The following is a 26,721-nucleotide window of genomic DNA, read 5'->3' as shown; positions in this document are numbered from 1 at the left end:
CAGAAGCCACTTAGATTGATGTCGGTTTACTGAAAGATGGTAAGAGAATCTGCTGGGGTGTTGGTAGATTTCTGAAGTAGATGCAGTGCAGGATTTAGAAACAAGTGACTGTAATAGCGTAAAGATTAAAATTACTGGACACGTGAGAAACTATCTTCATGGATATCACCTGGAGAGCAAGTGTTTCTGATAATGGTAGGTAGGGCCATGGTATTGTGGTTGAGAGGTCTAGCAATGTTTTTAATTTGAAAATAAATCATGGGGCCAAGAATAGATGAGGCTGGTTTTGAGTACTGTAGTTTCAACTCAGACTTTGTGTATCTTGAGTATTTATGGTTTTGGTCTTGTATGTTTTCCTGAGAGATGGGTTCAGGGAAGGATTGTGAGGACTGGAAAGTATTCCCTACAGGGGAAGAATTAAAAAAAAAAAAAAAAAAAAAAAAAAGAGAGAGAGAGAAAGAAAACTTGGCTTGCTTTGACACTTCCAGTAAAGGAAAGAAGAGAACATAAATGTAAGGTAAAGGTCAGTGTTGGTATAATAATGTGGATAATTTGGACATTAAGACATTTAGTCTGGAAATTACACAAGGTTCTTGCCATTAAACCAGTCAGGTGCTGGAACAACATTCCTTTGGGGATATCGAGACAAAGCTATCTAGCTGCTTTTAGGTTTGAGTTCAATAATATATGTTGTGAAAAGGATTGGATTCTGATGTTGCATGTAATAGCAGGTTCGATAACTTGGAGGTCTCTTTCTGTTTGGTTTTTAATGTGGTTGGACTAATCCTGTGTGTCCAGCATGTGCTCTCTGGGTGGTGTCTGGTAGAAACTGTAAGTAACTGGTTGTAGTCAGTTTCTTTTGTATTATCTCTACAAGATTTACAAGGAGTAGCTTTTTGTTACAGTTTCTTTTGAGGATTAAATCCAATTAAGTTGAAATGCAACTACAGCACTTATAAAAAGAGTTGCCCTAAACCTTTCTTTTCCATGTCAAGAGATATGTTTTATAGGACTTCAGGCCTTTAAACAGATGATGTTATAACTGACAGGTCTCTGACCCTTGGTAATTTTTTTTGTGCTTGAAAGTTAATCATAGGAACAGTCTTTCATTCTCACACATTTCAAAAGCAGCAGCACAAAAAAACCCCCCAACAACAAAAAAAGGAAACAATAATACCCCTCCTTCATCTGTTACCCCTCCAGACTTCACACCTCTGTCATCCACCTGCAGAAAAAGTCTGGTGTGACTCATCTTGCTGCTTGCGCTAATGGCAAGGGAGTTGCCTATGCATCTTCCTACATAGCAATTTTAAGTTAATGTTATACTATTTTGCTAGAGCAAAATAAAGGTTGAATCTTTGTATTTTGGTAGAGCAGGAGAAATCAGTTAATGTATCCATAGACTAATTAAATTTAGCAACATGTTTTTTTGGGAAGCAAGTAAACAGTAAATGGCTTAATAAAGAAGTCTTGTGCGTCTGTGTTACTGCTTGGGGTGGGGGGATGTAATACTTTAAAACCAAAGAGAAGTGTTGGGCAGAAGTTAAAGCTTTGGTCATATTTACCTAGAATGTACAAAGAAGGTACCAACTTGGTGGCATTCCAAAAAAAAAAAAAAAAAAAGGCAAAATTTCAGGCTGACTTTTATTTATTTCAAAAATCTGTATGCTGGGAAGGGAAGGAGACAGTTAAGTTTGAGAAACAACCAGAGAAACTTGGCATGGTGTGTATCCTCCAACTAACATGCTCCTAATTGCCTGACTGCCTTGAGGAAGTTAAGGAAGAAATCAGTTTTTGAGTCATTTGAGGCTATGTCTTTTGTCTCCCTTGTAAGGTACTGATACACCATAGTGAATTGCTGTGTGTGTGTATGTGAGTCACAACAACCTATGCTGGGTAAATTGAGTGGAACACTTTCGTAAAATACTGTCCTCTGTGTGTGTGTGTGTGCTTGCAATCTGCAAATTTTAAGATGTTCTCAGGCAAAGGCAATAGCTATTTACGAGCAGAATTTAAGTTTCTTGAACGTCTCTGTCTAAACTCCTGCACAAGTTGCTTTTCTGCCTTGAAGCAAGGTGGACAACGTAGTTTAGACTAATGTCTGAAAATTCAAGAATGGGGTGGGGGGGAATCCTGAAGCCATTGATGTTCTTCTACTTGAAATAACAGTTTTAAGGCTGTTATGCATCAATTGAAGAAAGTACTCCTCTCCAACAGCTGCAGCAGAGCTGCAGGTCCACAGCACAGCCACCTTACTCGGGTTTGTTTAGAGAGTAGGAGGAAGCTGTGGGTGGATCATAAAACTGACTCTCTTTTGGCCTGGACCCTGAGGTTTGAGTGTGCTGCTTTCTTGCCTCTCTGTTACCCTTCTAGATCTGCCAGCAGGTCCCACACAGGGCTCTCTTTCCACAATGCTTTGCATACGTTCTCTCCTTTCTGTTGCCACCAACTCTACTTACTCTTCCCAGGCCAGACCCGATCACTGTTTCTGCTCTGAACACGGACCCTGGTGCTTCTCCTTGTCACCTTTGAAGTGCTTTGGCGTATTTGGTCCTTTCTTTCAATGTGCCCAAACATTCCTTTTCTTTGTGGTGTCCTAGTACAGTTGTTACTCTCTGGTGGCTCTTTCCACAAAGTCTGCAGTCTTGAAGCAGACTTTGAGAATTATGTCCTTGAACGGCATTTCTTAGAAAATGCTTTTGCCTTGCTTTCTTGAGAAACATTTTTGTTTCGTAAGTTACCTAATATTCCCGATTTATTTTATACAAAAGAAAGCATTCATTCTGAAAGATTTAAATCTTAAGAGATTCACATCCATTAATGTATGCAAATGCAGTTAAGATCAAAATAACTGCAAGTCTGCAGTAATGCAATGAAATTATATTAGAATGATGCAGTGAGGAGGAGGAAGATAGTTCATTATGGTATTATTCAAAGTTATTTTTGTGTTGAATTAATTGTACTGTTATATAGTCACTCTATCAGTGTGGGTATATTCTTCTCCAATCTCTGGCTGTATGTCACTAGTAAAGATTGATAACTGCTCCAGTGCTGACTGGGATTGAGTTTAGTCCAGCAGCTATTTTTATTTGGAAGGCATCTTCCTCAGACGCTGCTCGTTGTCTGAAGCCCCTCAGCATAGGTCGCGAGACCTTACTGCTGCATCACTGTCTGCTGCAAATACGTGTCAAAAGCTTACTACTACCCAGATTGGTGAGAGGAACTTACTCAAAGGTCTGGCCAGGCTGTAGGTGTTCTGCTTTGCCTCTGTGATAGGATGACAGGAAAGCAAAGAATGCAAGTGTGACCAAGGAACGCACAGCTTTGCAAGCTGAAGTTCTGAGGGATATTCTTCCTGCCCCCTGCCCAGCCTTTTTAGAGTCAGATTTTTGGGGGCTTTGGGTTTGTTGGTCCCCTTCTGAGTTCTGTTTCTCTGATTGAGGCTTGTTTCCCCATTTATTCCTGCCCAGAGGGTCTTTTAGAAGCTGAGAATCCTTCAAAGTATCTAGGCCTGATTAAAATGTAGGTGATAATCCTTCAGTTAATTGTTGAGCAGCTTTTCCGGGCTGGGCAATCGGGTGCGATTTTACTAGGGATGGAAAAGAGGCTGTTACCAACCATTGGCATCCTGAGGCAAGCTCAGTTTCTGTGTCAAGGGGTTTGGCTCGTACTACTGTGCACCTTCCGTTTTCATCACAGAAGCATTCAGCCCTGGACTGCCTCTAGCAAAAATCATAGTTATGTTTCATGTTTAATACAAAGTCATTCATTTAATTCAGACATACCTGTTTTGTAATAATTGTATCATACCCCTGAAGTCATGGGCTCTTTACCCAAATAATACCGTACCGAAGGAACATGAATATCTTATGAAGCCAACTCTTGAATTTTGTATTTTGTGTGTAACTGTAACAGCCTTATTTTTCTCAAAGTTATTGCTGTGAACTTTTTATCCTTGCATGAGGTGTTTAATCTGAAAAACATGTATTTTTGGTGGGTTTTATGTAGCTGGGCTATTTGTCAGTTCCAACTTCTTAGACTAAGGTTGTTTAAAAAAATTTTGTAAATCATTTGCCATGACCTCTTACAGCTAATGAGAGTAGCGTGTTACATGTTACAGAGTAGATAACTGTATGCAGAAATGCAGTTAAATATATGGCTCTGTTGCCCAATTGATAACTTATGAAATAAGGTTTAATTTATTTTCCAGGATTTTTAAAATTTCCTCGGTGTTTCCAGCTAGTGAAAAGTTACATATCAGCAAAACCAGGTAGTGTGATGATGGATATTGAAGAATAGCAAATTCAAGATTACTGGAGTGAAGTGTTACTTCCTGAATTGCCTGTCTGCATGGGAAGGCGTTAGTAGGCTTTGACTTTCCACACATGGTGTCTGTGTTGCTTACAGGTTGCAATAGTGAGAAATTCTGCAGCTGCAAAATCAGCAATCGCATAGATCACTGTGGAATAAGCCAAGGAAGAGAGCCTTTGTACTTGCAAATATGCAGGCTGAGCAGTCCTCATCTTAATTGAAATAGGTATGTGGGGAGAGCTTGATCGTCTTTGGTATCATCCTTTGGCCTTGGATTTAAGTTGTGGTTCTTAAGTATCACCTCTTACTTTCTTCTAATCTTTTTTCACTTTGGATGGATTTAGGGAGATTTCATCAGCAGCTTGGTTTAAAAAATTGTGAAGCTTGTAAGTCTTCTTGAGATGTCTTATTCATTCTTTAAAATACATAAACTTTATTCCTATCTGCTAACTGAGGATATGTCATTGATCTTGAGGCAAAAGGTCAATAAATGACTTGTTATTGCTGTAGCTGCCGGATCAGTATAAAGCAGTAACGTTCTTAGTGATTTTCATGTTCCGTGAGTTTTGTTGCATTTCGTCCCCCCCGTGGCTTTGTTTTGCATCGACCTCTGAATATTCCCTTCCCCAGATGACATAATAGTTTCTGCTGAACTGAGACTTCCATTGCATATAGAAATTGAATAATTATTATTGAGACATAGTTAAAATGATTTATTGTTCTTCTTTAATATAACAGCACTAAGTCACCATTTCTTAGATTTATTTCTCAGCAATTATGTTCTTAACAGTGGTACTAGCGTTTTAATTAGAAATACAGGTAACCAGATACTTGTGAACTTTCAGGAGCAGTATATTTATGTAGGGAATGTACTTCATATAAAGAGGTTTTTTTTCTGGTATTTTGGTTGACTTTTAATTATTCAAATTAAATATCATCATCAAATATTAACTCCTTTACTTTTCCATGCTTTCCTTCTGTGAGTTTAGAGGTAATTGAGGGAAATCCAGTAATCTCTTTCCTTGGAAAGTGCGGGAGCAGGAGAGCTCATGGTCTCTCCCTAACTGTGTGACAGTAAAATCGAAGCCTTTGCTGGGTCTTCACAGGTGTGTTAAAGAGTTTCTGTGAGGAAAAACACTTCTGTTATTTTCTTGAAGACTGTGTGGGGAGAAGAAAGCCAAGGCAGAATTGATACTATTAAGAGAAGTGAGAGGAGTTCCTTCCCTTTAACATCAGAAGAGGAACGGTGGTGAAATTCAGAGCAGTCTGAAACTTAGTGAAGGGATTTCATTCCAAGTACTTTATATCTCTAATCTTAAAATATGCTATTATGTTGTATTTTACTTTATATGGGTGACTTGACTCAGTCGTCTTCTAGCTAAAATCTTTTTAGAGCTCAAAGGAACCACAAATCTCTCAAATTTGCTGTTAAAATCTTTTTAATGTTTATAGCTTAGATAAACCCCAGATGTTACAAATTTGGGGGATGGGGAGCAGTAGAGAGAAGCTCTCACTGCTGTGTTTTTCTCAGTAATGTGGTAAATTTTTTTTTTTTTCTCCTGTAATATAGACACCAAGACTGTTGAAGTTGTTTGGTTCTAGGATATGATGTGAAGCAAAAAAGGTTAAGAAATTCAAAGTTGTTTGTGGACTGCAAAGTTTTTAAGGTTAAAAAAAAAAAAAGAAAAAGATCCTGTATCTTACAGAGTACAGGCTGCAGTTTTAGTACAGTAATTTGTCTGTTATAGTAAAAATGGCAAGTAAAATTGATGTCATAGCAATGTTGTATTTTAAGTTTGCCTCTACCTTTTGCATCTTCATAGATACTGGAACAGAGAGGAAATAAGTCTTCTAGAGGGAAAATCTCCAGTTATTGCCACTCAGATACAGTATCTTGCAGAATGGAGCACGCTGCCTTTTTCAATATAGTGCAATATTTTTTTGAAACTGGTTACTGTGTCCTCCCCTTGTCCCTTTCTGCACGGGATCAGTGGTCCCAGCACGCTACCTCCTCCGGACTGGTTTGCCTACTGTCATGTGTATAGGAGCTCCTCATGAATTGGGCTATTCTATGCTTGGGTTTGCTTTAGGTTTTTGTTTTTGTTTGAAATGGCGCATTGCAAAAGGTTTGTGTGTTTACGTTCCTGGAGACTAGAGAAAGAACTCTGCTGTGTAAATAAATTTCTAACTAAGTAGTGACTGAAATGCTAATATTTAGCTGGAGATCACCTGCTCTGAAACCACAGTGTCATAATAGTGGCTGAACTTGTATTAACAGTCATTTGTGTGTAGCTGATGTCTTTGAAACATTAATTAGTGCAGTCACCTCTGAATAAGATTTTGGAAGAGTGACTTAATCTTCCGGTATTTGTTTTCAAGTGTTGGTTTTAAAGGGGATAACTTCCATAATCCAGCTTTCTTGCTGGCCCAAGAGAAAGTTATAGCCAGTGCGGCTGTGTTCTTCAGCAGTGGAAGGAAGGCAGTGTGGCTGGGCAGGCAGTCACCTCAGCAGATGTGGGAGAAAGGGGAATTTAAGGCAGCGTTGCCTGAAAGTATAGTTGGAGATTTGGGAAAAGCTCATGGGTTAAATTGGATTTGCCAGGAATCTTGTTGAGTAAGGACTATGTTTCGAGTCCTTTGTATGTGAATTTTGTCCTAAGGCTGCAGTTACACCATCATACTAAGATCACACATCTGTGGACATCTGCAGAAAGATTACCTGTGGGTGCACGTGTTTGTCCTCTGTGTTGGGCTGGCACTAGCATTTCGGCAGCCAGGTAGCAGGTCTGATTGGGGAACAGCTTGATTAGGTTGCTTGCCATGAAGATAAGTTCATTAAGCTGACTTTGTGGCTACATCAGCACTAGTGCTGCCGTGGGGAAGACGGTCTCCCTTTCACTGGGAGCCTGCACCTGTGTCAGGTCAGTGGCTGCTCCAGCACAGCCAGAGGGAAGTTGCAGTTTGAACACTGAGTCATGGTAAGGTGGCCGTGCTGGTGAAAGCAGCAGTCTCATTCTTGTTCAGTCCTCTGCCTTATGTGGTACAGTTTGTTAGGCCGTGAACTCCATGGGGCAACTCCCACAACTGATAAATGACTTTTTTCACAGAGCTGGTTTTCAGCTGGATCAGTATAAGTAGCTAGAAGTACATGGTTCAGTGGGTGTGCCAGGTTATACCTGTTTGCAGTAAGTGTTTATTTGCATTACCTTTTCTAGGGGAAGCAAAATGCAAGAATATGTTTTTTTTTCTGAAAGGTCACATCTGAACTCTGGGAAACTACATGAATCATTTAGGAATTTGCTTGACTGGGGAATCTGTCAGCTGAAGGGAAGACAATGCTGTTCTGTGTGGTTACTTTTTTTTTTTTTTTTTTTCAGCTGAAGGGAGTACCTTCAAGCCAAGCCAGCGTTTTATTTTCCATTATCTGTCTCCAAATAGAATAGGTCACCTCTTGCAGCTTTTTTTCAATAGATTCTTTGCTTTTAGAGTCTTGTTAGTTTTAAGACTTTAAAAGGGACTTGCAGACAGTAGTGGTGCTGATACAAGGGTGCTGGCTGGTTTATGTGGTGCTGTATTATGCCATTGCAAGGTCATGCCTCCCTTGGAAGAAGGCTGGCCCTGGTTAGGAAGAGTCTTGTTGGCTGGAGCTCCTATGTTATTTTTTAGGGCACTGTGAGGTAAGGGTGACAGAACTGAGAATTTAAGGAGAATAAAGGCATAAAAGTTATTACAATACAGTATGTGTGTGTTTCAGCAGAAAATACAACTGAAATGACCACTGGTACTATTGGGGAAAACCAGATAACTATTTAATGTTTCTGTTACCTTCCCTCTATAGAAAAAAAAAATAATTCAAAATTGTTATTCTAGGTTACTGTTGTTTTATGCAAACTAGGAAGGATCAGTAAAGGGTGTCCTAGGAAGTGACATGACTCACTAACTCGCTGAATATCACAGCTCTGTCATTTTGTATTCTAATTTTTTTTTTGGAAGGCCACAGTGGCTGTGATAAATGGTAGGAAGCAACGTTTGAATTAGTTTAAGATGATAATCTGTTCAAATAGATTACAATAGTCCTGGCAGCCTACCAAAGTATAAGTGAAAATTACAAACTCTATATGGTCAGCCTAGCTTTGATCTTGATAGTAGGAAATAAGATAGCCAGGAGACAGAATTGAAGAGATGGAAAAGTTAGAAATAAACTGAAATTTTCCATGGGTACAATCAGCTAGCTTGACTGCATGCAGCCAGCTGATATGCATCTTTAACTTCATATAGAAAGAAATAACTTCATATTGCCAATAGATACCTTCTGTAGATAACCTAGCATTTAGTGACACTTGGTATATAGATCTTGGCTATCTTACCTCAGTGGGGCGGGGAAAAATACTAAAAGGAAGATTCTGTTATAAGACAAATATTCCCCTACTGTTTTATCCCTTTTAAGGTTGCCATCCACAGATCCCCTGAAACATTCTTTTCAATACGGTCTCTGAATCTCTGAATTTATGTTAAGCCAGGACAGTTTTCTTCCTTAATCAGCTGATCACCTGTTAATGATTTTCAAGGTAAAACTTAAATACAGTTTAGATTTTCAAACTTTTTTCTTTAGTTATATCAATATATCTGCATATTTGAAACTCCTGTCATATTGTAATTCTTTTTGCTGACTCTGCATTGTAATCTTATTTCCTCAATCCAAGACAGAAAACCTAGTGTTTTGTTTGACGGTGCAGGGATCAGCGATAGAATGGAGAATTTCAATGGGGGGGCATAATGTGTCTTATTTATATTTTATGGCCTAGTAATTACTTTATGGGTGAAGTAGAGACAGTATGTGGAATTAGCAATAACTGTTTGCTTAAAAAGAATATCATTCTTGAAGACAAAATTGTGGACTAATTTTGCAGCTTTCCTTTTGAAGGCTGTTTCCTATGCTGTATGTATTCCAAAGATTAAATAAGTTCTTAATACAAAATGATGTGAACTAAAAATATTGCACCTTTTCGAAGGAAGAGAAGGGAAATTTAGAATGTATTTAGCAAAATCTCTGAGGACTTGCAGACATGAGTTCTAGTGTTTTTCTTTTTGAAATTGTTAAACTAGTGAAATTGGGCAGCCAGTTTTATTGACTTTGTTTTAGATGTTTAAGAGATTGCATCATTAGAAAGCTTGTGTTTTAACACTTTACCAAAATGTCTAGAATTAAATGCAGTACTAATGAAAACTGCAAGGGATCATGTGCTAATTTCTTTAATGTTGAGCTGTGCTTAAGATACATAAGAAAACTTGGAAGCTCAAAGATAGTACTGAAACTGTTGTTTCAAGGTAGTGTATGCAGCCGTGAAGATGGCTACTGTCTTTGGTATTGGCACTAGTGACCTCCTGCACTTGCTGCTTTGAACAGCTAGAGCTTGGTGGTTATCTGAAACTAATAAAATACGTCTTGGTAGCTGTCCTGCAGGGTGCAAGAGTTGGAGATCAGTTGCAAATTGTTTCAATGTGTAGCTTTTTTCATGCTAGTCTTACATGCTGAAGTCAATTTTGTGCAGGTCTTGCATGATAAAACTTCCTTGTAATTTAAGATTACTTGAACACGCTACTAGTTTTGATTGACTTCTAATGTTTATGTATAGTGTAAGACGTGGGTTTACATCTCTTCAAGTGATCAAAAACGTACATTTCTCGCGTGATAATAAAAAATGTGGAACTGTATGGCTGGTGCTTAACAGTTACAATATGTCTCGGTTCCTTTTGTGTGTCATGTGAATCAAATAGGTCTGGTTGTTCCATGTCCATAGAAAGTGGTCATGAAAGCTATAATTGCGAATGTGGGGGGATAGAGGACATCCAACAGAAACTTCATAAATTTTGTGGTCTGTGAGCTGTCAAAACTGTCATCTGTTCTAAAATTATTGCTTCCAAGGACGTAGACTCCTCCACCTCTTTCTCTCCTGGCCACTTGCAAAATAATTGAATGGTCTGGTTTCCTTGTGAATTATGGTTGTGGTGATTGTGTGTGGGGAAAATGTTGAGAGGGACTTTAGATTCAGCATGCCTGCCTCTCTAACCATAAGTATTAAATAATGCCTGTCTCTTGAATCACCAGTATTAAATAACTGAAGATAATATCTTTTCTATCTGAGTTCCTGCTAGGAAAGAGATTAGCTAGGAGAAACATTTAAAGGCACTATATGACTAAGTAGTTTCCCTGACTGACAGCTTTATTCCGAAATGGAGACAGAAGGGAAGTGGATTATTGAGTTGAAAAGTCTTTTTGCTCCTTCAAGGAGACCCAGTACTGCAACCAAAGACAGACATTTCTGTTGGGGGGGGGGGGGGTTTACCTTTTAATTTTATCGTTGTGTCAACACTGGCTGTGATAGCCTTTAGATGGTCATTGAGTTTCTAAGTTAAACCCAGGTTTGAATCCCATGATCTCTTATGCCTTTTAGGTCTGAATAATATTCAGATGTTGTCAGATTAGTTTAGCTTCTATGGCAAATTTCCAGGGAACAGGCGCCTTGATTATTATCATTGTGGAACTCTGCTGGCCCAGCTGCCTTGCATTTCAAGACTGGTACTGTCTTACATGTACTGAAGCATGCTGTCTCAAGGGTTTTAACTGCTGTTGTACCACTCTTACTGTCCCACGTGATTTACCTGTTATGGCTCATATGCGGAGCAAGTGACGCACGGATGCGATAAAAGGAATTTCTAGACCGTTACTGCTTTACTGATAGATGAGTGCAAGAGATATACCATCTCCCTTGGGGGGGTGGGAAGGTGGGAGGGGATAACAAAATCAATATGCACATCTCCTCCTGGAGTTTCTTTATTCCTTTTAATAGCCTTTCCAGACACCCATAATGTTCTATTTACCTGGCTCTGTTCTTTTTCCTTTGCTGGAAAGCAAAAACTTTCTTAAATAGCAGTTTACAACTTCTCATCTCTTGGTCTTCTGTGTTTTGCAGTTCTATCTGGAGTACAGATGTCCATGCATTACAGTAATTACTGCATTTAAGCATAATTAGAGTTTAACCAGTAGCCTTCATTGCTTTGATAGCATTGGTTTTATTCAGTTATTGATGGTTTTTGATGACTTTTCCATCTGGGACCAGAGTCATAGGGTCTGACTTCCTCAGTGCTACTCAAAAAGATTGAAGCAATCTAAAGTAACTATGTAGCTGAAGATGCTATTTAGAGTAGATTTATAAGGTGTTTATAAAATGGACTGGAACTGATTGGTTCACAAACCAATAACTAAGTACGTTGCAGTTGAATTTCTGGAACTGTGTTCTCTAAAACAAGAAGGTTACCAATGAACTATGTGAAAGGTGTGCAAGATATCTGCCTGAGAGGGGACCAGCCAGTAACAAAACAGTGCACAGCTGGAGATCACTAAAATTATTTACCTTACCAAGCTTTTTTTCTTTTTTTAAAAAACTAATAGGTCTATTGCAAACACTGTATGCTCTGTTGTTAAAATACAGTCTGTGGCTGTAAAACAAAACCAACAATTAATTCTGCTCAGCATACAGAGGCTAGTAGGAACATATACATTGCCAGTCCCGAAGTCCCTGTGTGCCCTAGTAAGCCTTTTGCAAGGGTCATTGTGGTGGGGTTTTGTGTATTGTGTGGCTGAGCCAGCATCTTCCCCTGCCCCCGGATGGATTTGGTCTTCAATGCTGAATATGCTTGTAGTATTAGATTACAGTGTATAATAAATATCCTTTTTGTAAGTACTGTATGACTCAGCTTTCCACAGTTGTAGTCTATCAATTTACAAAACATAGGCAGCCAGCTGCACCTGCATGGAGCCTCTGTTGGAGTCAGTAGCTCATTTTGGGCACAGTGGTGTCCTTGTATGTTGTAAATTGCAGGTCAGGTTCTGTGATGACCATAAAGTTCTGAGGTTATAATTTCAACAAGATTATGAAATGGCAGTCAAAGGCATGAAGATGGGCTTAAAAAGAGAAGTATAGCTGCTGATCCTAAAGGGAAAACAAGAAAGAAGGTGTATGTGTGTGAATGAGTGGAAAAGTTGAAGCTGCAACCTTCTACTACTTAGGTATGTGTTGGGACTGCTTGCACGTATTCTGTTTCTTGCTTGCAAGGGTATTTGATTATGAAAGGGAAACTTAAAAGAGCTTTTAGCTTTATGGCAGATCTCCACAGAATTTTAGAACTTTCCTAGGAGGAAAAAATTACTTGGAGATTTGTCTTTTGGATGTCATATTTACGGCCCAGCTATATTTCATATGTATAAATTAATAGTTAAGCTTGGTCTGCTTTCACTGTTGTAGTGCTATTGAAATTGGCTGTGGTTTGATGATTGGAAACTAAAGGATGCAGCAGCAGTCATTGAGGGATAAACCTGAGCAAAGAAAGTGAGTATAAAGGGAAAAGTAAGAATGAAAGAGCCCACAAAGATACAGTGCAGATGTAACTTGTCCTTCAGCTCAACAGTTGAGAGGAACTTGATCAGGAATTGATAAGAGTTGTGGTTCTCCATCAGATAAATATGTCAGTGCAGTCCTCTGAAGAAAAAAAGCTTCTGATTTGGAGGCAGAAACTGGCTTCTGAAGCCCATGTGCTGAGGATTGGGTGTTTGGTTGATTTTTTTTTTTTTTTTAAGTTTATAGGAGTATTAAAAGCCATCTGACAAACTTCTGTTACTTGATTGTACGAGGATGATACCAAGAATTCTTTTTTGAGAAAGGCCTTTACAAAAGGGTTGGATATTAAAAGCATAGAATATTTGGGGGATTAAAAAGAAGATCTATTTAGAACTACTTTTCTGGCCTTATTTTCTCATCCTTGCAGCAGTGTGAAATGGTGCTGTGTTAACTGCAATTTGAACAAAAATATCTGTTTCCAAACTTCCACTGGTCAAAACTACAGCTACTGAACCTGATATTAAAATAATTTCAGATAAATGGAGGAGGGGCTCTGAGAGAAACAAAGATTTCATGTATATGTGTCAGGTATAATTTTTTTCACTAAATTCAGTAGATGTAGTTCTAATAAATGAAAACTGTTTTTTGGGGGGGAGGGGAGAGGCACAACTTGTTTTCTGAAAACACAGAAGAAAATGTTCCAAAAGAATTGAAAAATGTTAGAATATACCGTGAACAAAAGGGAAACACTCAGTGTCCTAATCAGTGTCAGTATAGCAAAACATGAATACTTGAGTATGTGGTGAACTTCTGTAGTTAACACCTCATATTTTGTTAGAGTTATTGTTCCTGTGAAGGAGATGGAAGTACAAGGCAATCTTCCCTCCTCCCCCTGCCCCATGGATGCATATTTGAGCTTTCTAGTTAATTATACGCCTATAGCCAGAATATATTTTTAGCAGTATTGATAAACTGTGGAAATACTGTGTAAAATTACAGCTTCTGCTTGAGATTTTAGAGACACTGGAAAGCAAAACTACATTTTCCTTCCTTAAAAAGTGTGTGGGGAGAAGATGTCACCTATGTAACCCTGGGGTTTTTTCTATTACTTACACTGCTCCCATACTATGAAAGAAAGTACATTGTTTGGAGTGCACAACAGAGTGGAAATCACAATAAACAGCAGCATCTCTTGTTTTCTTTTTTGTTTTGTTTTTAATATTTCAGTTGACCTTCATATCTGCTGCCATCTAGATTTTGCTCAGCTTCAACAAACTAACTAGCATCATCATTGTCCTCTTCCATCTCTTATTCATCTTTATCCTCTTCTCTGGCACCCCCATGAGATTCAATGCTAAAGATCTGGCTTTGCTGGCCAGGCGACCATCAGGTTGTTTTGACAAGGAAGGAAAACTGAAGATTTGCAGAGTGGTTGGGGATGAAAAATTAATAGGTAAAAATGACTTGCACTGATAACTACCTGTGGTTGATGCGCATGTTTTCTGCAATTGTCAGCTTACGGTTTCACTAATCACATACACCTTCAGAGTTTTCAGTTTTCTTCATTACTGATGCTTGAGTGGTGTTAAATACCTTACTAAATAAAGAAGTTTAAAGCCAGCTCTTTAGTTTGCCGAGATTTTCATGTTTCCTTTGTCATGTACCTGAGAAACAGTACTCAGTCCTTAACATTATTATTATTTTTTCCTGTAAAGGAAGATAGTTTTTTCCTGCTCGTGATTGCTAGTCGCCAGTCATTAGTTGCCATGTTTTAAAGTTCAGATATCCAGTTGCTCAGGACACGCCCCTCCCACCCACAAAACCCGTGTTCTTTTGTCATTACAGATTTTCCATGGCTCACTTCCCACCTCCTTTGCAGGTTTCTTCAGGCTTTTATGATCATATTTTAAATGTCTTTCAATTTCCAGTAAGCTTGAATAAATGTCTGTTCCCTTGGTAGCTGTTAGGAAATAGCTCCCGTTTAGCTGTGAAATCAGTTCTAATACAATAATTTCAGCAACAACAAATGTTTTGTCCCAGCTGATCTTCATTGTGATTATATTTACTTTTATTTTATTAGAAAAAAACAGACTCAAAACCAGCACAGACTCAATTATGATAAGGGGCTGAGAAAAGTTTGTGCCACGTGTTCAGAATATTTTACACATTTTCTAATGACAAATAGCCAAAGCTTCCTGTGGAGGATGCGGCAAACTTCCTGGACAGAGTACTAGTGAGCATCCACTTCTGGCTGCTTTGGTGTTCTTCAACAGAATTCTCTCCCTATGTTCTCATCATAGGTAGCATATCAAGCCCTGTTCAGTGAATAACTGATGTTTGTGAGGATCTTTTGAATTTTTCTTCACTTATGAATGTGTTAAGTGCTAATATTGCTGCTAAAAGCCTTAGGTTGACCATAGACAGACTAAACATCTTGCCCAGTATCGTGGGCTACCTGTACCATGGTCAGTGCTGGTAGATTCTAGGAAAGTTTTTAAGAAACTATGTACATATAGAATGTTCCTATTGCCCAGTAAATCCTTCTGGCTCCCAGCAATCAGATTATGACCCCTTGAGAGAAGGGTGATTTCTCTCGAGGCGTTTTGGTTACTGCATATACTATCCACTGATAGACTTGTCATCATTAGCCTGACTAATCTTTGGACTTGCTTATTTTTCACACTTATGAGGTAGTGACTTTCCCAATCCTATGTAAAAATATCTTTTATTAGAAAAAGCTGCAGTGTGAATGTGATAGGATTTCTTCCTTCTGATGCCCACAGGGTTCTGGAGGATGGAATTTAGTCATAGCAGAGTCCTGTACTTGTACTGTAAAACAACAAGCTTGGATCTGATAACTGTTTTTAGATTTTTTTAGTTGGTGGATGTGGATGTGCATCAACTTATATTACATTCTTTTCCGTATTGTTCTTGCACTTTAGGAGGTCTGGAAAAATCCAGGAACTTCAATTCCTTTTCTAAAAAAAACCAAAAACAACCGCCCCCCCCCCCCAAAAAAAACCCCAAAACCAAACCCAACACCCAGGTTGTAACTAAAACCAGTTATTTTAAGTCCTAGTGGCTGTGAGTGTAAACCTTCCACTTCCTTGTGGGGGAAAAGCTATTCTAATTTTCAAATGTTGCCCATTGAAACATCATAATTGAAATTATCAAGAGGAAAAGAGAATTGTATTTATTGGTTTACTATAGCAAGACATCCCCCGGTCAATATTATGTCTCTAGTGGTGGCCAGCTTTGAGGGAAGTACAAGAGTTCCACAGAGGCAGCTGTGGAATAACGTGACCTTAGCGTACAGCTGTACTTCCAGCTCCCTAGCAATTCAAGCTTGGCTAATGTCTGTTAACATGGGGTTTCATGTGCCCTCTCAAAAATAAAAAAGAATACATCTTGCGTAAAAATGTTCCTTCCTCTCTTAAGAAGTGGTATAGGGTTTGTCTAAAGAGATCACATTTGTGAGATCTATATCTCTACATGTATCTATCTGTACCTACAGATACATATACAAGTGCTTTTTTAAAAAGAAAAATGATGCAATTTTAAAAATGGCTAGTTTAGGAAGAATAACTTTTTAAAGTTTTTCGACCCACTCGCCAACCCTAAAGTTCTGAAACATTCCCCATTCTTAAAAGTTTGATTGCATGCCTGCATGTGTGTGTAAACACAAATATGTTGTTATTCCCATGGGTTAAGCGCTTTTAAAAAGTGTAGTAAAACAGTTATAGCAAGGTGACTAAATATTTAGGTCTCATTTGCTCATGTTTTTATCTTCTGAAAATTGTAAATTCAGATTAGCATGTTCAAATCTAAGTGGAATAGCAACTGTTGTTGTGTCTTAACAAGGATTATATTTCATCTCGTGAAATGATGGAAGCAAAAGCCATTCCATGCTAACGTGGCTGTTTCTGCTCCCATGTGAGGAAAAGGGAGAAAAGCAGAGAAAACACTGTTGAGTGTATGCCGCAGTCACCAATTCTGTCAGCTGCAGAGTAGAAGAAACCTTCTGGGAAGTTATTTGGCATTTAACAGCATGTTGTACATAGGCAGCTGCTGAGTGAAGCTGGCTTTTTTTGGTTGTTAATGATTTTCTTCTCCGACCTTTATAACTAATGCATCTTCTTTAAGAAGCATTTAAAGTGTGAAGACAAAAGGTTGTTTTTATTAATCTCTTACTTCTTTGCATACAGAACCGAGAGAGAGATGGTGCCGACTGAAAGGAAATCTGCTTTTTCTAATGAAAAATAAGGTAATCCGTTTTCCTACTGCTTTTCTTGTTGTGTTAGTCTAATCTGTGAGAACTTGAGTAATCCTTTTTCATGATAGCTATTGGCGTTGTGCTTTTAGGGACAAAAAAACAAAATAAATCACTATTATTAGAATAGTGGAGATCAAAAAAAAACCCCAAACATTGTTTGCCTTCTATAACACTAGGTATTCTTCATGATATCAACGTCCTTTAGCTGAATCATAAATAGTCTATGGCCAGGTTCTGCTCATAACATAAACAGGTCTAAATCCAGAATTACTCACCAAGTCTACTGGAATAATGAAAGCAAAATCTTACAGCTGAATGAGGTATTGTGGTAATGTTCAAGATGCAATTTCAGACCCCTACTACAATTTTTTAGTGTGGTTTTGTAACTAAATTTGTTGTGAAGAGTGGTGTTATTTTCTCTTCTTTTGTTGTAAAGAGCAATTATATGCCTAAAATGAATGGCCTATTAAAATAGGGTCTGGCTCTGACATGCCATGGAAGTCTTGCAGGAGCTGCTGAGTGCCCTCATTTGCCATTGGCTTTATTAGGAGTTTACACCACTCATCCTCTGGAAGGAGCAAGCACTTAAGTGTGGAATTCCTCTTTTTCTTACCCTTTTTGTCTGATATTATGAACACTGCTTCTGTAGTTGCCTGAAAATAGCACTGGATTGTAAAGAATTAGGGAGTTGTATGAAGCTCGAGATGCTTGCCTGTTAACAATAAGTATTTTATAATTGGCTCCTGGGATATTTTTATACTGTATGGACCAGCAGTTGGACGGAAATGATAGTACTGCTCGACAGATTGTATGTTCTGTTTGAAAGATTTTTCAATGTGATATAGTGGATTATTTTAATATAGTGATGAATGTGCACATATGGTATACTTTCAAAGCAGTATTTGCTTTCAAAGCACTGTTCAGGAGCATGTAATAGAATTCTGTATGTATGCAAACAAAATGAGACAGTATGATGTAAAGGTTTCTCTGGCTTGAGTTTCATATGGCTGCATTCCCCTGGGTGGTAAAAAGACCAAATTTTAGGTAGGTGAAAGCAAGCTCATGGCCACCCTTTTGTTCCACCCTCATACATTATTGTTCTGTTGTATGACTTGCAGAAACTATTTTTAGTAAAGGGCTTAAAGTGTCAAACTACTCTCTTCTACTCCATGTTCTTCCAAGCGTCCTATTTTCAGGGATTTTCTCTGGCATTTTGTAAAACAGTTTCAGGAAATATTTTGATCAACTTTGCAGCTGTGAAGAGAGAAGTAGGAGAGTTTTGTTGAAACAAAATGTAGCTATCAGTTTGACTCTGGAAATTTAGAGAATTAATGTTACTGTACTTAAAGGGTTTAGCGTGGATTGGTACTCAGGTTCATATGGTGTGTGTGGTGTTTTTTTGTTGGTTGTGTTTTTGGGGTTGTTTTTTTTAATGTGTAGATGAGGTACAGGTGGATGGAATGAGGCAATCTCAGTTGGACCTGCAAATCGACCAATATGCTAGGTCCACTCAGGCTGTTCAAATGCAAAGCTGTATTTTGAGGAACTTGGAGGATGAGACACAAATTAAAGTTTTTTTTACTGAAAAGATTTAGGCATGCAGTAAATAAATGGGAATTCCCCTTGAAATGCTGTGGTTTGACTGAACCAGTTAAGTAGATGGGTGATTTTTATCTCTGTCTAGGTCAGTGCTAGAAAACTGCATCTCGTTCTGGTTTCCTTGTTTAAAGAAGTTTTTAAAATATGCAGAAGTTATGGAAAGAACCACGAGATTTGACAAATTTTTAGCTTATCAAAAAGATTGGTGACTTGATTAATGTCAAAGTGTTTTCAGAAGGTGATTTTTATCAGGTACTTTCTTTAATTAGGGATGTCACGATAAGAGGAAAAACTTGGAAATTGAAGTCGGACAAATTCAAATGATCACAGGATGATTGTCCACTGAAACCAAGTGTGGTGAGATATTGTGGGTGCTCAGTTTTAAAATGTCACAACTTATTAGGCTCAGTACAGAGACCACTGAGTGATTAAAGGGCAGTATCTTACAGCAGATGAAACTAAATGATGTAGCACTTCCTAGTCAGTTTATATCCTAGGAATTTGTAAAATGGTCATTTTCAGAGGCTTCATCTGTTGGGTGCTGTAAAGGATAGCTTCTCTGACAAAGACAAATCTCTCTTGAATGTCAAATCCCTGTTCCAAAGGGAGCAATTCAGAGGTGTACTAAGTAAAACCAAAGCAATTTGTGTGTTGTGAGGACAGAAGGGAGTATACCCAGTATTTCTTTTTCTCCACCCCCCCCCCCCCCCCCCCACCCGTTGCCTCTTATCTCATTCTAGAAATGAACAGGCATCTGAAGCATTTTCTTGACACAGGAAACCATAGTTTGAATTTTGGGAGTGTAGTTTAGTAGTATAATAACCAAAATCAGTCTTATCATAAAAGTTATTAAGCATAGTTGCCAATGTTCTGCTTTTTAATGTCCTACTGAAACCTTTGCTAATTCAAGTAATGTAGTGTGTGAAAGATGTGCCCAGAACAGCGCTGATGAAGCCGTGTTCCTATTTTTGTTGCTGGAATCTGACTTGGCTTATGGCTTGACACGGAAGAAAAGTAACTGATGTTTTAGAAGCTCATCTGAATGCTGAACAGAAGACACTCCAGAAGACACTGTCATGAAATGAAAACTGATTTGCTGCTCTTCATTAATTGCTGTCAGAGGCACGTGCATGTCTGCATATACAAATGCTTATAGTTTAATGACAGACTCTCATTCTAGTTCAAATCTACATAAATTATACTACTTGTATAAGAAGAATCTTCTATATGAAATTGCAAAGGATGCTTCCCGATGTATCTGTGTTGTAAATCTTAAGTAGCGTGGCAGTACATTTTCAGTGTACAGAAAAAATGTGGTTTATTCCTCCACTTTATCATATTTGGATGCAGCAGAATAACCTGTTAGGCATCTTAAGGACATTTATTATCCTTGGTCTAGCAGTGGAGTTGGTTATTTTGGACTTTGAGTGGGCTAAGAAGCAGACCTACTTGTAGGCCTGAGGCATAATCCAGCATCTGCTAGTGTTAGTGAAACTTTTTTCCTTTGTAGACTTCATTGTGGTGTGTGTGTGTTTTTGTGTGGTGTGGGTAGGTGGGTGGGCTTGGGGTTTGGGGTTTTGGGGGTGGTGGTGTTTTTTTTTGTTTGTGTTGTTTTGTTGTTTTGGTTTTTCTTCCAGATTGGTTCCCTACCGTATTGTATTGGTTGTAGGTGGCAAAGTTATGGCAGTGAGGGGTCTGCAGGGGTGGCCTCTGAGAAGAGGTCAGGGGCTCTGCAACAGACCCACCACAGGACACAGCTGTGCCCATCAGCAAAGAAGTGGCACCTCTGGGAAAATGTATTTCAGAAAGGGCAAGATGCTGCACAGCAGTGAGGAAGTGTGAGAAACAGCCCTGCAAACACCAAGGTCAGGGAAGGAGAGGAAGGATCTGCTCATCTGCTCCAGGAGCAGATATTCCCCTGCAGCCTGTGGAGGAGACCATGCCAGAGCACATGGATATGCCCTGAATGATCTGCAGCCCACGGCCAGCCCACGCCAGAGCAGATTTTCCTGGGAGGAGCTGTAACCTATGGAGAGGACCCATGCTGGCACAGGTCTTCAGTGTCTGCAGCCTATGGGAGGGACCCGATGCTGGAGCAGGGAAAAAGTGCGAGGAGGAAGGAGTGAGTGGCAGAGAGGAACTGTTATGGACTGACTACAACCCCATGCCCCATCCCCCCTGTTTCACTTGGAGGGTAGGGAGGAGGAGGTAGAGGAATTGAGAATGAAGGCGTGAAGTTGAGCCTTGGGAAAAAGGGGGGTGGAAGGAAGCTGCTTTAGTTCTTGTCTTTGTTTCTCATCATCCAGGTCTATTTTAATTGGCAATAAACTAAACTAATCTTACCTGGGTCGAGTCTGTTTTGCCTGTGATGGTAACTGGTAAGTGATGTCTCTGTCTTTATCTTGACCCATGAGCTTTTAAATTTTATTTTCTCCACTAATCCTGTTAAGAAGGGGGAGTTAGAGAGCAGCTGGGTGGGTGGCTAGCAGCTTGCCAAGGTCAACCAGCTACAGATACAATCCCTTATGGGAACTGTATGTTGTTGATACCTTCCTGTGTGAAGTCCTAAAACCTCAAGTTTACACATGTAGGTTTTCTGTCCACTTCTCAGGAAGTAGCAGATGTGTGCATTTGCATCCTATGAAACACAGTCAGTATACGATGCTTTTGAAGGCAGAAGTTTTGAAACTGTGTTCTCTAAAGCTATGGTTAGCAGTGTGACTGAGCTGGGGAACCTAGTGCGTGTCAGGGCTTCCAGAGAAAAGTTTGACGTAATGCTAATTTTGGAGCAATTTTTATGGATCCTAGTCCAAAATACTTAAAAACAGTGTTATTAGATAGTGTTTTAAACACAGTTAAGATTTGGAACTAGAAAGTTATGTGCCTCACCTAAAGTATGTGGTATGTGGGTTATTTACTTATTTACTTAGGTTCTACCCTATTCCAGCCTGGGAGGTACTTTCTTCCAGAACTCATGTGAGTGGGAAACGGGGAGGAAATTTCTGGGCAACAGTTGCTAAAGTGTATAATTAGTATTATATACTTAGGTGTCTCTTTTCATTGGCATAGGAGGGGACTTCTAATAAAAAGTTTCACATCTCTTTGGGGATTGCAGTATTGTGTACTGGTTTTGTTTTTAATTACAGATCAGAACTTATAGCAGTGGTTTTCTCTTGGTGTGTGTGTGTTTTGTTTTTGTTTTTTTTTTTTTTTTAAAGAACAGTGCATGGTTTTACATGAAATGTCATGCTATGTCATTTCCTTGTTGTTTTCCATTCATAGGTCCTTCAGAATAATTTTCTGGTGTGGTTTTTTTGTTGTTGTTTGTTTTCTCCCAAGAAAGAAGTAAACAGATTACTTCAACCTTTCTCAATCTCTTTAAATCATCATGCCAGTTCAGGACTGGATTATCCCCCCCCCCCCCCCCCCATCACACCTGTGGTTAAAAAAACCCTAAACTGTTGTTTGCTATATATGTGTGAATTTGGAGTGATTGCTACTGAAGCAAAGAAAGAAGCTACCTAACCCATCTATGGTTCATTTTCCCATATATTAATATTCCTAAATGGTAATGCTGATTCTCAGCCAGTTTTGTAAATTACTTTGCAGTCTACACATAAAAAGATACACTAAAAAATACAATTATGTTTTTGCATCTCAGTAATAGCTTCAGAGGGCCCATTATGTTTCATTGAGTAAACAGTTTGACATTCCTACTTATTTTTGAATATGTATTTAGGAATTTATTTAAAAATGGATTTTTGATCAATAGTCTGTAGTGGATTCTCTAGGAGAGTCATTAGCGTCTATTGTGTAAATCTTTCTTTGTTTATGGTTTAATGATCCTGTGGAGGTAACCATTCCAATCTATTAGGTCAGTTTGTCCATGCACTGGCTCAATAAACTCATGCTGCTTTTGTGTGTGAAAGGTTGCCTTTTAAGACTTTCATGATGTATTGATTTTTTAAAAATTATCTTGTAGAAGGAAAGAAGTTTAGTTATACGGATGACCATATTTAAAATAAAAGCTGTTATGAGTGCTAAAAGTGTCTTAAATTAGCAGTCATATTTCACACACAAAATTATAAACCTGTCTTTTTTTCTAATCTAAACAATGTTGTAGTAGGAAACTTGTATGGCATGTTCATACTGTAGTGAATCTATATGCTTGTTTTCTAACCCCATGAACCCAAGGGGTTTATACTGAAGAAATGACAGACTTTACACCTGTGTAGTTCATTGGAATGCTATAATACACCTAATGCCAGAGAGATTAAGTAAAAGGTGGTGAATATTTTGAGACTTCTCTTGTAATGAATTACCTTTCTTTAAACCAAATGCATTGTTGGGCTTAAGATTTTGTAGACAAGATTAATGAGCAAATCTAAATGGTTGTGCTGTCAATAGTCGCAAGCTTTCTTGCAATGTTTGCGAAAGCTTAACATAAATTACACTGTTACAGCATTTATCACAAGTATAATGTATTATTAACAGTTGGCAAAAAAACCTTGAAGTAAGATTTCAGATGGACTCATAAATCAATAACCAGAGAACCACGTACAAGGTAGAAATAATAGAATAATGACATACTTCTGAGGTTCTGATGTGAATTACATTGTAATGCAGCTGTGAAAATGTTATTCAGGTTTTCATGGCATAGTTGTATGTAAGTTCTGCAATAAAAATGTGAGAATGTATCAATGAATCTTCTCTGCAGTCAGGCAGGCATACACAATGTATTTTCAACATTTCAGCATAGCTGTATAGCTTTAGTATTTTCCTTTCCAATTTGATACCTTTTAAATATTCTTACAGAATGAGATTGATTTATTTATGTTGCAGCTGTGGAGCCTTTTCTGGTCTGTTGGACTATGGGGTTTTCTCTGTGTGGTTTAGCATTCTGTAAGTCAGTGATCTCTCCAGGGCATCTTGAAATAAAAGTGTCTCTTCTGGCTAAGGATGTACTTTTTATAAACCATTTTTCAGCAGTGATTTCAATTTTCTAGAGCATTCACTGTGTCAGTTTAAGGTCTGAACAGCCAGACTAAGTGTTGCTGCACTGTAGCGTTGCTTTGGGATTGAATGGCATTGCTGATGTGGTTTTTGGCTAAATACTACATGTGTGATATTGGTTATGATCATGTTTTGCAATGTCTGTAAGCTAAGAAGCAGGTAAGTGAATCTATGTAATACAATGTCCCTTCAGTAAGTTTCAGTGAAATACGTTGTTGCTGTGTTGATAAGATTTTGATTTACAGTCGGAAGTGTGCTAAATAGAGAAGGCAGCAGAAAATGAGAAAACTGTAGCATAGACAGATCTGCAAGCTGTATCACCCCTTACATGGCTCAAACACCTTAGTGTGTTTCTGAGCATTCTCAGCCCCAACCTTGTGTGTAGTTCTGCCTGCACTTGAGATGTGGGTTGTCCTCTTGCTGTTGGAATGAGGTTTTTATATGTATATAACAATATGTACATGTGCATGTACATAAGTTAAGTATCGGGCAATGTTTAGTTAAGAACTCAAATGAATTTGGTTGTGTTGAGAGAAGGGATGTTGCCATGTGGGCTTTTTAACCTGCCTTTTTTGTAAGGTTTTGTGTCCTGTTACTATAGTCATACATTCAAGTCAGTGAGATGTCTTGTATATGTTTAAAGTCCCTTACTTAGGCTGGGCCTATTTTTAAATAACTAGCTGTGTTGCGCTTTATGTTATAATGTAAAGGCATTTTAGAATGCTTATTTTTTTGCATGCCTTAATTTAAATAGTAGATTTTTCTGTCAAGATTTCTTGATGTTTTTAGCCATATTGGATTGGAAGAATGCGATGCAGAGAACTCTATGCTAGTTGAATGCTGTAAACTCTAGCCTTAAAGCCCCACTAAGCACAATGTACATAAAGCCAGCGTAGCATTGGGAGGGAGGAGGCTGCTGTCTTCACACTGCTCATGAAGAGAGAATGTGGGGAGCATAAAGTTGTCTGGAGTGGTTGGGGCAGAATAGTAAGCAGACAAGCCTAACCCTTGATTTCGTTAGTAGCTGTTCCTCCAAAGCAGTTGTAGTGCTGACCCAGACCCATATTATTTTAGGAGTCCTGTGGACCACTGCAAGCCCAGTGACACCAGAATGCCATGTCTTCTTGGGGTAGCAAGGGCACACTGAGCTTTTGTTACTGAGAGTCTGTGCAGTACCACCAAGGTATATGTGCTGACTGTTGTTGCAGTCTACTTTCTAACGGTTCTTGAAAAATACAGTTTATAACCATAAAGGAATGAGAATAATTATTTGCTCCTATTTTTATTATGAGCTGAAAGACTTTATATCTCTTTTTTTTTTTTTTTTTTTTTTCCAGCTTAACAGGATCCTGGCAAGCCCTACTGCCTTCTTGCCTTCTTTGATCCCCTCACTTACCTTCCTGCTTCTCCTTCCTGTCCCCAGATGTTACTGACTTGCTCTCCAGATAGTGAAGCCCTTTCTTCCCTTTCACTGCTGTCTGAGGCAGATCTTTCTTATAACCTGTGCTTGCTTTGGTAACTCCATTCTGTCTCTTGGTTTTCTTCTGTGTCTACTTGCATTCCTTGCTTAACTTTTTCCATAATATCTTGCTTTCCTTTAGCTTTTTTGTGGCATAAGAATGCTTTAATCCTTCCTTTTTCATGCCTACCTGTCCTTGATCTGCCTGCTTCCCCAGCTGTGCTCATTACTCTCTCTGATAGCTGAAGTCTATTACTACTTTGATTACAGCATCACCCACTGCATTTCCATCCCAATATTCTCCCTGGTCCCATTACTATCCCTTGCACTCTGCAGAACAGTCTTACTAATCTGCTCTCAATAACCTCTTCCAAACAAGAGCTAAGAAGCATCTCTCTTGCTCATGCAGCTGTCTACCACTTCCAATGCTAGCTCACCCTCTCACTGAGACTCCATTTTCTTCTGGTCGTTCTCAACGTTCTTCCTTTGACTTTATTCTTTTGGGGGATTCATGATGCGCTGTACCTAGAGTTGAAGCATATATGAGAAAAACGTAACTTAAACCCATGTATTCTTCAGTACTAAATTGCATCTAGATCTGCCTCAATACCTGTTCGTCCAAACTATGCTTTCATCTTCCCTTTCAGAGACCACTTCCTGTGCATTTAGCCATGAATTCAATTTCAGCAGGAATCAAACAGCTGCTTAATCTTTCCTGTCAAGTTCTTCCTCCCATTGCTTTTAATGGCTGAAGCAAACATCACTTCTTTTCCTGCTACTTGTACCATTTTTAGCATTGCTTTCAACAGGAGTGTGTTTCTGAGTATTCATGTTCTGGTTATGTCTATGCTTTGCAGATTCTTTTTAAGATACACCACTCTTTCCATCTCTCTATCACCTAAAACTCTGGACTGGGATAATCTTATTTTGTGTTTTTATTTACTGAAATATCCTTCTCCTGATCTTGGGAAAGGTGAGGTTTGGTTATATCCATTAGAGCTCTTGCAAAAATAATTTTCCTAGGCTCTTTTGGACTGTTACTCTTTTTCCCTTGCATCGGACTCTTGTGTCCTTTTTGTAAGCTCTTTGTTTTCACTGTGAAGATTTTTCCCCATCTCCAGTACCCTACCTGTTCTTCATTTAATGTTTTTCTGATTCTGATCTGCATCCAGCACGCAGTGGCTGCTTTCATAGATCTGTGAAACCAATAAGGAAGCACTAAAACAAGACACTTAGTGTAATCTCATTATCTTCTTTTAAGTTCTGCTTTTACAAATCTTCTTTGCTGTGATGCTTACAAGAAGTTCACAGTGATAATGCATTTTTTTTTTTTAAATGTTCATCGGCTTTCATGTAGACTGACACAGCCTTGCATGTCTGTGGTGTATAAAATCCCTGGCTTTCTTGTGGTTTAACATCTATGTTCTGTATCTATACAGTGGATAATATCACAGGGTCCTGTGGTCCTTGATCTGCGTTCGTAAATGCTCTGGTTATATATTTATATATATATATAAATGCTTCATCTGAGCAAATCACTGAATTTTTAGGCATTATCTAATGGAATTAGCTAGGTTTTATTTTTTCAGTTGTTTGTGTTCTCCACTATTCCTGCAGCAATTGGTATGTAATAATTGCATAATATATGGAATTGTATATGTTACAAT

The 26,721-nt window shown here is 38.6% G+C and overlaps 1 protein-coding gene across 9 annotated transcripts in view; it reads left to right on the top strand.

The window, feature by feature from the left end:
* Window positions 1–26,721, top strand: part of INPP4B (inositol polyphosphate-4-phosphatase type II B) — a 339,117-nt gene that overhangs the window by 28,676 nt on the left and 283,720 nt on the right. For 5 of the 9 annotated variants that reach the window (XM_069779819.1, XM_069779787.1, XM_069779811.1 and 2 more), the window contains 2 exons: window positions 13,938–14,163; window positions 16,916–16,974. The exons of 3 other annotated variants lie outside the window; for them this stretch is intronic. In XM_069779819.1, the coding sequence (XP_069635920.1) occupies window positions 14,052–14,163; window positions 16,916–16,974 (171 nt within the window). In that variant the 5' untranslated portion in view covers window positions 13,938–14,051. The remainder of the gene's footprint in view (window positions 1–13,937; window positions 14,164–16,915; window positions 16,975–26,721) is intronic. One more of the 9 variants, XM_069779825.1, reaches the window with a different exon arrangement.

This window comes from Haliaeetus albicilla, chromosome 1, assembly GCF_947461875.1.
Source record: "Haliaeetus albicilla chromosome 1, bHalAlb1.1, whole genome shotgun sequence".
Lineage (NCBI taxonomy): Eukaryota > Metazoa > Chordata > Aves > Accipitriformes > Accipitridae > Haliaeetus > Haliaeetus albicilla.
The sequence above is the reverse complement of the archived record's forward strand: the minus strand, read 5'-3'. Positions and strand labels throughout refer to the sequence as shown.